Source organism: Furipterus horrens, unplaced genomic scaffold (genome assembly GCF_987537825.1).
Source record: "Furipterus horrens unplaced genomic scaffold, mFurHor1.1.pri manual_scaffold_2, whole genome shotgun sequence".
Classification (NCBI taxonomy): domain Eukaryota; kingdom Metazoa; phylum Chordata; class Mammalia; order Chiroptera; family Furipteridae; genus Furipterus; species Furipterus horrens.
Genome location: NW_028327172.1, coordinates 132,846,129 through 132,858,150, shown reverse-complemented (window position 1 = coordinate 132,858,150; position 12,022 = coordinate 132,846,129). Strand labels below are relative to the sequence as shown.

The following is a 12,022-nucleotide window of genomic DNA, read 5'->3' as shown; positions in this document are numbered from 1 at the left end:
TATTTCCCCCTGACTTATTTTATAATTGGCAGTTTGTACTTCTTAATTCCCTTCACCTTTTTCACCCATCCCCCTGTTCATCAGCTTGTTCTCTGTATTTGTGTTTTGTTTTTTAGATTCCACACATAAGTGAAATTATATAGTATTTGTCTTTCTTTGACATATTTCACTTGTAGGTCTATTCGTATGTAATGTGGCAAAACATTCTTTTTGATGGTTGAGTAATATATGTGTGTGCGTGTGCACATGCACGCATGAGGTGGGGGGACGGTGGGAGGGAGATCTTCCTTACATATTTATCTATTGATGGACTTCTAGGTTGCTTTCATATCTTGGCTGTAATGAACACAGTGGTGTATATATCTTTTCAGATTAGTGTTTCCAATTTGTTTGGGTAGATACTCAGTAGTTCTAGAGTTCTTATATATAGTAATAGCTTTATCCACCTCTTTCATTTGACAAAAATTGAAGGATTTACCTTTCGGCAGTTCTAATTTTCCCTTTTTAATTTAATTTTTTTACATGACCTGAAAGTCAAAATTATATCAAAAGATGTATTTAGTGTAATTCTTATTCCTTTCTTTTCACTCCATTTTTTTCTACCCTGATAGGTAATCATTTTTACTTATTTATGGTTTATCCTTCTTTTTGCAAAAATAAGCAAATATGTTAATATATATATTTTTAAGCTTAGCTTTATTGAGGTATAATTTATATACAGTAGAATCTACCTGTTTTAGTATACAGTTTTATGAATTTTTACCAATAGCTCACATTTACTGAACATGTATGTTATCTAACTTTATGTAGTCCTTTACTACAACCCTGTGAGGTGTGGGTGCTGTTATCTTTATTTTACAGATGGGAAAACTGAGGTATGGTGGTGTGAAAGAAAAGCACAAAGTAATGTAGCTCCTGACTGGTAGAACTGTTTGGAAGTCAGATTTATCTAACTCTAGGCCCCACACTTACCACTGTACTATATATAGTATAGAGATATAGTTGTAAAAAATACTTTTTTTAACAGATTTTCTTTTTTTAAAGTGAGAAGGGAGGGAGAGAAACATCAGTCAGTTGCTAACTGGGGACCCAGCATGCAGCCCAGGCATGTGTCCTGACTGGAAATTGAACTGGAAACCTTTCGGCTTGTAGGCCGGCATTCAACCCACTGAGCCACATCATGTAGGGCTTTAAAAGTATTTTTAACAAATCCCATACTTTTTGATTCTCATTCTTTGTATTAAACATTTCTAGTTCCTGTGTTTGTTTCTCATACCATAGGAGATCTCTTGGCCACTTTTGGGGGAAAATTCTCTGGTTTGCGAGACCAGACATAATACACCAAATGTTGTCTGCTTGGTATCAACGGGACTATTACTCTCCTAGGACAATATATTTCTATTAGTGTAGCCTGCTACCATTGCCTTTTCTTTTTTTTTTTTTTTTTTTTTTTTTTTTTAGTAACTGTAGATACTGTTGGTTCTTGTGATGGTTCTTGATACCAACTAACCCCCAAGTTTCCAATAAATATTTGTTGCTTGGTCAGATGTTACTTTTGTTAAATCAGTGAGAAATATATATGACCCCTAGGGTAATGTTGAAAGCAGATAGTATGTTCAGAAATATTTTGAGAAGTTTTCATGAATAGCTTTGAAGTGTGCCCAGCAAAATCTTCTGTCTTTAAGTTAAATCTTTAGCTTGTTTATTCTTACTCTTAGTGCTGTGAGGCATTTATTTATCTGGAGCAACTTGACATCCACAAGTCACTCCTGATACCAAATATAAGTGAATCCCAGGGCTTGTGGCAGTCTGAGGAGCTGTGTTTGCTGCAGCAGCCAGCTGCTAATCTGGAGTAGGTCATTTGGGTCCCTCATTAGAATTCTGTGTTGTGTGCCGTATCTTAGTTTTCTTATGGTAAAATTCTACTCTAATTATTTTTTAAATTCTATGATCAAATCTTATACCTGTTAGTTAATTGGAAAACTTATATGTTTTACTGAAACTGCTCTGGATTTTATTGCTTTTTTATGTTTTAAAAGTCTTGATGGGTAAGTAAATCTCAATGTTCAAGTGAATGAAGTCAAGTCAAACCATTTGAAATGAAGGTAAGACACTACTGAGGGGACTAAGTTTGAAAAATATTTTTTTCTAATTCTTTTATTAATTTGAATATTTGTCTTTCTATATGATGTACCCAGTATATGAATAAATCAACTTTTTTTACACTTGCTCCCTTCAGACATTAATTAATGTGGATTGAATATTTATTGAGCATTTGCTATGTGCCAGGCACCCTTCTAGGCTTTGGGAGTAGGGACAGTTCAACAGAAGGACAAAAGTAAACAAGAAATACTTTCCTAATGAAGTTCAGGGAGAAAAGCTATAAATAAGTAAGGAAAAGTATATCGTGGTGATAATAATGCTATGTAGAAAGTTGAAAGGGGAAGGGAGTATGGGGGAGACTACAATTTTCGATAGGAAGGCATCATTATAGAATTGGCAATTACAAATATTATACAGTGGGAAATAATATTTGAACTCTTTCAGTTATGACTTTCAGAGTGAGCCCTGGATCTCTTAAAACGTTTGTAATTGCAATGATATCTGGTTCTGATGCCATGAGCGCTAGGCATGGAGGTCACTAGTTGGCTCCATGCATGGCAACATGAAAGGGGTGGAGAAGCAGCTGGAGCATCTCTTTTTTTGTGAAACATGAATATAACCTGTAGGCCTAATTCTGTCCATCAGGCATAAGGATGAGGGGAGGGAGGAAAATAAGAGGAAAGGGAGGGGAATTTTAAGAAAACACTGTAGATTTTTTGAAAAGTTCTTCAGTAATCCTAGTAAACTGTTGGTGTTACCTGTAGGTTTCAACAGGCACTGTCCAGAATATGAGATACCCGAGTTAAACGTGCATTGTAGTAATGACTCATGTTTCTTCTTCACCCTTATTCCTACTCTTGACAGTTTGGCTTGTGTCTTAACTATGGTGCTGATGTGATGATAACATATTTCTTTTTAGCCTTATGCCTTTTACTGTATATGCGTTCTGACCATTTTTTAAAGCTAGGTTGTAAATTTTTTTTTTTTAATGCAGTCAGCTGTCATTAATAGCCTCAGGGTCATTTGAATTTTCAATTTTGTTGGTTTCAATTATAGTCTTGGGAAGTAATATTAAAAATATCAAAACATAAAACTGTCAGCAGATATAAAAGAAACATTTGAGAGCTTGTTATTTTTAAAGCTATAGTTGTTTTTGAAAGTAGCTGTACAATTTAGGAAAGGGGGAAGAAGGAGATGGTAAATCAGAAAATTTTCTTTTCCTTTGCCCATGTCTTTCTGCCAGTTGTATACTAGTAGTAAGAATACTGATGAGTAGGAAGAACTGAGGATTTATGATGTGGTAGTTTATAGCTGTCTACTCATCTGCTTTTTTATTTTTTTAAAATAATTACAAATGTTTTTTTTTTTTAATGTATTTTATTGATTATAGTGTTACATTTGTCCCAATTTCCCTTCCCTCTGCTCCCCTCCACCCGGTGGCCCCCCTCCCTCCAGTTGTCCCCCCCTTTTAGTCCATGTCCATTGTTTGTGCATATAGTTCTTCTCAACCTCTCTCTGTCTATTCCATTCCCTCTTACTATGCTTCTTAATTCCTATACCATCTACCTCCCTCTCCCTCTTCCCCCTCCCTGCTGACCTCCCCCCAATATGCTCCCCATACCTATAGTTCTTTTTCCACTCTCGTTGCCTACTTAGCTTGCCTTTGTTTCAATTCCCTAGCTTCTGTTGTTGTTTCTTGTGATGCAGTTTTCATTTTAATGTTCATAGTTTTGATCCTCCTTTTTCTAAACCAGTCCCTTTAACATCTCATATAACAGTGGTTTGGATCTGATGAACTCTTTCAGTTTTATTTTGTCCTGGAAACACTTTCTCTGTCCTTCTATTCTGAATGACAGTTTCGCTGGAATTCGTGGCTGTAGGTTTTGGATTTTCATTACTTTGAATATTTCTTGCCAGTCCCTTCTTGCCTGCAGGGTCTCCCTTGAGAAGTTAGCTGATAGTCTAATTGGGACCCCTTTGTACATGATTCTTTTCTTCTCTCTTGCTGCTTTTAAGATTCTCTCTTTAACTTTTGACATTTTGATTATAATGTGTCTTGGAGTGGTTCTCCCTGGGTCCAGTTTTTTTGGAACTCTCTGTGCTTCCTGGACCTGTAAGTCTATTTCCTTCCCCAAGTTTGGGAAGTTCTGCTTTATTATATTTTCACTTAATTTTTCAATTTCTAGTTCATCTTCTTTGCCCTCTGGTAAACCAATGATTCTTATATTGGGTCTCTTATAGCTGTCCCAGAGGTTTCTGATCCTCTCTTCATTTTCTTTGCTTTCTGTTTCCTCTCTCTGCACTGGTTGACTGTTTGCTCCTTCTCTATGTTCTGGTTTGTTGATTTGAACTCTGGATTTTATTTCCTCACCATCTGTCTCGTATGTGGTTTTGTTCCTTTCAGTATGAGTATTTTTCGATTCTTTCTCATCTTTTTCCAGATCTTTTGTTAATTCTGTAAGCCACCTGATAACAATGGCCCTGAACTGAGCCTCTGACAGGTTTCTTATTTGTTCATCTGTCAGATTCTTCATCTGTTGCCTGGTGAGCTGCGCCACGGGGATTTCTATAGTTGTCTGCCTCATTTTGACAGATGTGTTTTGTTTTCTTGGGCCGGCTATAGGGGGCAGTGCCTGTGTACTCGTCACAACCCAGCGACCGGTGACGATCTGCAACCTTTTTCGCTGCGCTGTGGTGCTTTGTCGTCACTGCCCAGCGACCGGCGCCTATCCGCAACCTATTTCTCAGCGCTGTGGCGCTTTGTGTGGGGGTGGGGGTCCAAGATGGATTCACACAGTTATTCCGCTAGGAGACCGGGATCCGTCCTCCCGCCCTCTGGGCCTCACTGTTCGGGGCGATGTGGTGGCTGCTTCTCCCAGCGTTGGGGTTGCAAGCTGCCGGGGTTCGACTGCAGCCGGGATTGTTCTCCCTGCCGCTGGGATTGCTCTCCCTGCCCCTGTCCCTGGTGCGACCGCAAACAGCTCCGCCCCCTTTCGCTCTTACCTGCCCAAAGGGCGCCGCTGGTCTATAACTTTGTACATTGGGCTTCCGTGTAGTTTTATTTTCTGGAATTTCTAGTTATCTTTTCTTTTGAAGTAGTTGTATTCCTCTCTAGTTGTAGAGGGAGACCGAGCGTGTCCATCTAAGCCTCCATCTTGGCTGGAAGTCTACAAATGTTTTTTTAATAGTTTATTTGTTTATTTTATTTTTAGAGAGATGGGAAAGGAGAAAGAGAGGGAGAGAAACATCACTGTGTGGTTGCCTCTCACTTGCGCCCCTGACTGGGCACCTGACATGCAACTAGTCATGTGCCCTGACTGGGAATCGAACCAGCGATACATGGCTCGCAGGCCGATGCTCAATCCACTGAGCCACAGTAGCCAGGGCTCATCTGCTTTTTAAGTGTACAAAGCAGTAAACTGATTATTTAGGACTTTATTAAAGTAAGGATAATCAACTCTTAAGTTTCTTTGAGGTCAGTTTGTTCTTGGTAGCTAAGCTTTCCCATTAAATGCCAGAGTGTATCTTAGTATATAGAAAAAAGGAAAGGAAGAACATTCAGTATTTTAGGCAGTTGGCTGAGTATTGATCAGAGTAGTTCAAACAACATTCAGCTGTATCCCTTCATGAATAAAGGTTTTGCAAAGTCATGTTTACCTTGTACCTAATAAGAGACATAATTAGGAAAACTACATTTAATTGTACTGTAAGATTGAAGACCTGACTGATCTTTTGTAATTATGTCAGTTTATTTTAAAGTTTGTCCAAACTCTTGTATCTTAAATTGCACATTTTGTTAGAAGAGCCTCAGATAATAATGTGGCATATTTAAACTTTTTCTCTCACTCTTTTCTCCAGTGTCCTATTGTGAGTGTGTGCTTTTTGAAAAAATTCTGTTTTAGGTTTAATGGGACTGTTTGAAAAACGTCGCTTCAGAAAATTCCTAGTATATGTTGCCAACTTCGATGAAAATGATGCTAGAACTTTTGAGGGCGTTGATCCTAAGAAGACTGCAATGCGAGAGGTGTATAAGAAATTTGACTTGGGCCAAGACGTTATAGATTTTACTGGTCATGCCCTGGCACTTTACAGAACTGATGAGTAAGTTTTTTCATTTTTAGATTTATATGTTTTTTGGAACACTAACTGAATTGCCCCATTTTCCAATGTGGAAATTCTAACAAAATAAGTATATAGCAGTTTTATACAATGAAAGAAGAGGTTTTAGTTGCAAATTGATGTTAGAACCTTTTAAGTAAAATAAAAAGGCACCGAATTGAAATCACTTCAGAAAAAGATTTCACAAAAATGAAAACTGAAGCCCTTTTGTGATATTTATTTCCGTTTCTCCAGCTATTTAGATCAACCATGTTGTGAAACCATTAATAGGATTAAACTTTACAGTGAGTCTTTGGCAAGATATGGCAAAAGTCCATACCTCTATCCACTGTATGGTCTTGGAGAACTGCCACAAGGATTTGCAAGGTAAGAATCCATATTTAACCTGTTTGATAAAAAGCCCATTGATCTTGAATCTTATCTTCAACAGGAGTATGAGATATGGCTATGAAAAATGAGATAGGATATGCCCGTAAGTAATGAGATGCTTTTTATTTTTATTGAAACAAAATTTACATGCAATGAAACCATCGCTACAATAAAAATGTTGAGTTTGATAAATGTATAAACTTGTGTAATCAGAACTCCAGAATCAAGTCATGGACATTTTATTCTGGAAAGTTCTGTGTATCACCTCATAATCACCCCCCACCCACACTGTAACAATATCATTTGTGATTTCTATGACTGGAAGTTACTTTTGCCTGTTTTTGAAGTTTATATAAAAGGAATAATACAATATGTAATTTGTGTCTGGCCTTTAACAATATTTTTGAGATTCACCTATGTAGATGCAGGTAGTTCATTTTTAAAATATCGAGTAGTAAATAGTCCATTATGTGAATTACGTCAACTATACCCCCTTGCCTTTATGGACATCTAGGTGGTTTTCAGTTTGGTGGCATTGTGAATGAAGCTACTGTGAGCTTTCTGTAAAAGTCTGTATGGGCATAGGCGGCTGTCATTTCTTTGGGGTGGAATCCAGGAGTGGAATTACCGTACTTGCTGATAGGGCAAGTGTTTAACTTCTGAGACACTGCGAAACTTGTGGGAGCGGTGGTACCATTTTACAGACACTCAGCAATGTGTGAGAATTTTAGTCACTCCACATCCTTGTCAGCATTTTGTGTCCACAGTCTTTTTAACCACTCAAGGTGTGAAATGCTGTTTCATTATATTGCATTTCTTGAGGACTAATATTATCTTTTCATGAACTTGTTGGCTGTATAATTTTATGGTGTGATTATTCATGTCTTCTGCACATTTTTAAAGATTGGGTTGTCTTTGTGATATGTAGGAGATCTTGATGTGTCCTAGCAGCAAGTCTTTTGTCAGATATATACATTATACATGTTTTCTCCCAGTCTGTGGCAGAAGTTTTAAATTTTTATAATATATTTTTTTTGTATGTTTAGTGCTTTTGGAGTCCCGTTTGAGAAAGCTTTGCCTACCTTAGGAGCACAGATGCTCCTTAGTGTCTTTTTCTAGAAACTTTTGTAGTTTTAGCTTTGTGTTTAAATCTGTGATTCATCTTGAAATAATACTGGTGTTTGGGGTGAAGTAGGGTTATAATTTTTTGTAAGTCAGGTGGTGCAAGTCCTCAACTTCGTTCTTTTCCCAAATTGTTTTGGCTATTTGAGGTCCTTTGCATTTCTACATACATTTTAGAACAGGTCGGTTTCTAGAAAAACTTGCTTGCTGGGATTTTGATTGAGATTGAACTAAATCTGTAGATCAGGGTGGGTAGTAAAGGTAGCCAAATACATGGTGATGGAAGATTTGACTTTGTATGGTGGGCATACAATGCAATATACAGATCATGTATCATAGAAGTGTACACTTGAAACCTTTGTGATCTTATTAACCACTGTCACCATGATAAATTTAATAAGAAAATCTGTATGTCAGTTTGGGGGAGAATTTTTCAATCTATGAATGTGCTCTCCCCATATATTTAGATTTTCTTATCCACAGTGTCTTGTAGCTTTCATTGTAGAGACCTAGCACCTTTTTTGTTTAAGTTTATTCAAAGTGTTTGATTATTTTGATGTTCCTGTTAATGAAAGTTTGTTTTATTTCAAAGTTGTTTGCTGCGAATATACAGAAATGATTGATTTATGTATACTGATCTTATATCCTGTGACCTTGTGTTTATTAGTTCTACTAGTTCTATAGATTTCTTAGAATTTTCCTTGTACACAGTTATCTCATCTTTGAACAGACAGATTAGCTTCTTCTCTTACCACCTTTGTGTTTCCCTGCTCCCCTTGCCTTTATGCACTGGCTAGGACTAACGGAAAAATGATGAATAGAAGTGGTGAGAACAGACTTTTTTTTTTTTTTATTAAATAATTTTTCTGTTTGTGTTGATTGCTAATTCCTCTTTACTTTGGGTCACATTTTCTTGTTTCTTCACTCAGTTTTTGATTGTATATTGGACACATAACGGGTACATTCTAGAGATGCTAGAGTCTTTCTCTGAAGAGTATTAGACAAGTTCACTTTGAACTTTGGAGGCTTGATTTTACCATTTTTCAAGGGGGTGTTTTGTATTTTGCCTAACTTCTTAGTCTTGGGACAACAGGTGTGTGGTCCCAGGGTTTTTGGGAAGCCCAGGGTGTTTGCCAAGCTCCTCTCATAAGGCAGTTTCAAACTTCAGACTCGTTTGTCCTCAAGACCCACAGCTGTAATCTCTGTTCAAGTCTTTTTGTTTTTCTAGGCTAAGTGCTATTTATGGAGGTACCTACATGTTGAATAAACCAATTGAAGAAATCATTGTGGAAAATGGAAAAGTGATTGGTGTTAAATCTGAAGGAGAGGTAACTAGATTCTACAATTTAAAAATACTGTGTTCTTACGAAGAAAACTTTTATTATCTAATAAGTACTTAATTTGGTATGGACAAATTTCAGACTATATGTGATTTCTTATAGTAAATTCATATTCACTATGATTAAGGACTTAGTTACCAAGGCTGTGCTTTAAGAAAAAAATATCAGTACTTCCTATAGTGTTGATTGTTGCTTCCTCTTAAAGCTAAAATATGCATATGGATGAGTTCTAAGTGGTAAATATCCTGTGGATTGGTGCCTGTCTTTAATTTTCATTTAAATTTAGTGTTATTTGTACCACTTAAAACTTATTGGTTGAAATTGGGCTTGGGCAATAATAACCATTTTGTTATTACTTAATACATTGTTAAATATTAATGTTATTAATATTTATTTAATTTTGGGTTTAGCTGTGGAGCTGCCTAGGTGGAGTTTTGAGCAGTGTTTCTCAAATTTGAATTGAATATAAATCATTGTTAATTTTGTTGGAGGGCACATTCTGATTAACTCGTCCGCGGTAGGGCTGCGTTCTCTTGCAAGCTCTCGGGTGATGCCAATGACATTGGTCTGCAAAAAACCAGATGATCCCTCTTTCATGAAATACCGACTCTTACAAATAGAACTGCTCAAAAAGAAACTCAAGAACTAAGTTAAAAAAAGATATTTTGAGGCCCTGGCTGCTGTGGCTCAGTGGATTGAGCGTCAGCCTGCGAGCCAGGTGTCGCTGGTTCGGTTACCAGTCAGGGCACATGACTCGGATGCATGTCAGGTCCCCAGTTGGGGGCATGTGAGAGGCAGCCACACAGTGATGCATCTCTCCCTCTCTGTCTCCTTTCCCCTCGCTCTAAAAATAAAATAAATAAACAAATAAATTATTTTTAAAAAAATATATTTTGGTATTTCTGATGGTATTCCATGAGTTACGACTGTATAAGCAAACTCACTAGTTGGCTATCTGAACTTTTATTATTGTGGCATATCTTTTGTAACTACCTTGTACTTTCAGCATAATAGGTGTTTAGGAGATATGGATAAATGTTTTAATTTGATATCTGAGTCCTTTTTATTGAAGTTTTATTCCATTCTTTGTGTCACACAGCTGCTTCCTCTTAGGAAGTGTCAAGGCTTTGATATAAAGGTGAAGACTATCATGTATATCTTGCAACTTAAGTTTTACTTAGAAAGCATAGTGTTAGAATGATTTCAGTTGGTTTGTGATACTAGTACTATTTATAGAACATTTACCCTTGGTACATTCACATGTAAATTACAGTGTTTCATTTAATGCTAACAACAAACCTTTGAGATTGCATAGAGCCAGGATTTGAACTCTGGTCTGCTTGGTTCTGAAACTTCTGAACGCTATGCAACAGATTTCCTAATACTTGAATAGGATTTAGAATTAATGGATCTATTCCAGGGAACTTTGTAGAGATTACTGGCAAAACTAGTTTGAATAGTTATATGTAGTTCAGTAAATTTCTGCAGTTAACTTTATGAAAATAACAGGTTATAGTCGGGACAATCGCTTCAGTATGCTGTCTAAAAACATCGTGGGTACTGAAGATTATAAAGTCTTTAAATATTTTGTTACAGATTGCTCGCTGTAAGCAGCTCATCTGTGACCCCAGCTATGTAAAAGATCGGGTAGAAAAAGTGGGTCAGGTGATCCGAGTTATCTGTATCCTCAGTCACCCCATCAAGAACACCAATGACGCCAACTCCTGCCAGATCATTATTCCGCAGAACCAGGTCAACAGGAAGTCAGGTGAGTTTGGAAGATCAGCAGATGTTTGTAGAATTTTGTTAGACATCATTTACTTTTTGTTTTATTCCCAATTTTATCTGCTCTTTCATAGTAAAGCAGCCTTGGTTTTTAACACATGGGAAACAAAACGTGATGGATCCCAATTAGCTGAGGTCCTAAATCATCATACAAATTAAATTAGCCTAGGAGTCCTGCCTTAGCCTTGCAACCATTGCCTTGGACCTCTGATTCTTCATATGTAGAATTCAGAGTCTGAAGTAAGATGAGCAGTCCAGTCTCTCCTGGTGCCAACATTATGTGCCTGTGAAGGTTTAGCTTATTAATTACCTGACTCCACTATTTTGAAATGATGATAGTGCTATTTTTAATGTCATTATTTGTCAATATAATACTTATATTTGATTTTAACAGTGTGCTAGAAAACAACTTAAATTTCTCTAAGATCAGACTTTATCTTTAAAATCATAATTCCTAATCTGTTTGTTTTAACCAGTAGTTTTCATCCACTACGTCTTCCCGAAGTCTTAAATCTTTCATCAAAAATTCAATTTAAAAGTGTTATCGGCTTTTAAACCCAGTTAAAAGCCATCTTTATTTTTTTTTTTCCATATAGGAATCCAAATCACAGATTATTACTAGAACCAAGGGACTTGTACTAAAGTAATCTGTCTGGAAAGGGTTCCCAAGCAGATCTCTGTGAAAGTAAAAAAAAAAAAAAGAGAGAGGAAAAGAGAACCCAGTAATTATTTTCTGTATTGGAAATGATGTACTTACTTAGCAGTATACAGTCAAGTAGAACCTATGAAATTATGTGAGTTTATTATGCCAACTCAATAAATTTTTGCTGATTTATAATTTTATATTAAATAGAAATCAGTGCAGAAGGTCCCCAGTTAACGATGGTTTGACTCAGTTTTTCACTAACTATACAATTATTGTTTTCCAGTTTCATTACAGAATTAAATGAGATTTTGTCCAACTGTAGGCTAATGTAAGTGCTCTGAGCACATTTAAAGTATGCTAGGGTAAACTATGATGTTTGGTAGGTTAGGTATATTAAATGTACTTTGACTTAATGATATTCACAATGGGCTTATCAGGATATCACCCCACTGTAAGTTGAGGACCAGCTGTACTTAATAAAACCTTTCTTAGTTATTCAAAACCTTTCTAAATGCAGGGTTCAGAGAGGCAGAAGGCC

General features: G+C 36.6%; 1 protein-coding gene across 2 annotated transcripts in view; it reads left to right on the top strand.

Annotated features, from left to right (window-relative positions):
• Positions 1–12,022, top strand: part of GDI2 (GDP dissociation inhibitor 2) — a 33,033-nt gene that overhangs the window by 19,262 nt on the left and 1,749 nt on the right. For both annotated transcript variants that reach the window (XM_090266462.1, XM_090266463.1), the window contains exons 5-8: positions 6,006–6,204; positions 6,457–6,588; positions 8,942–9,041; positions 10,650–10,821. In XM_090266462.1, coding sequence (XP_090122588.1) covers positions 6,006–6,204; positions 6,457–6,588; positions 8,942–9,041; positions 10,650–10,821 — 603 coding nt within the window. The remainder of the gene's footprint in view (positions 1–6,005; positions 6,205–6,456; positions 6,589–8,941; positions 9,042–10,649; positions 10,822–12,022) is intronic.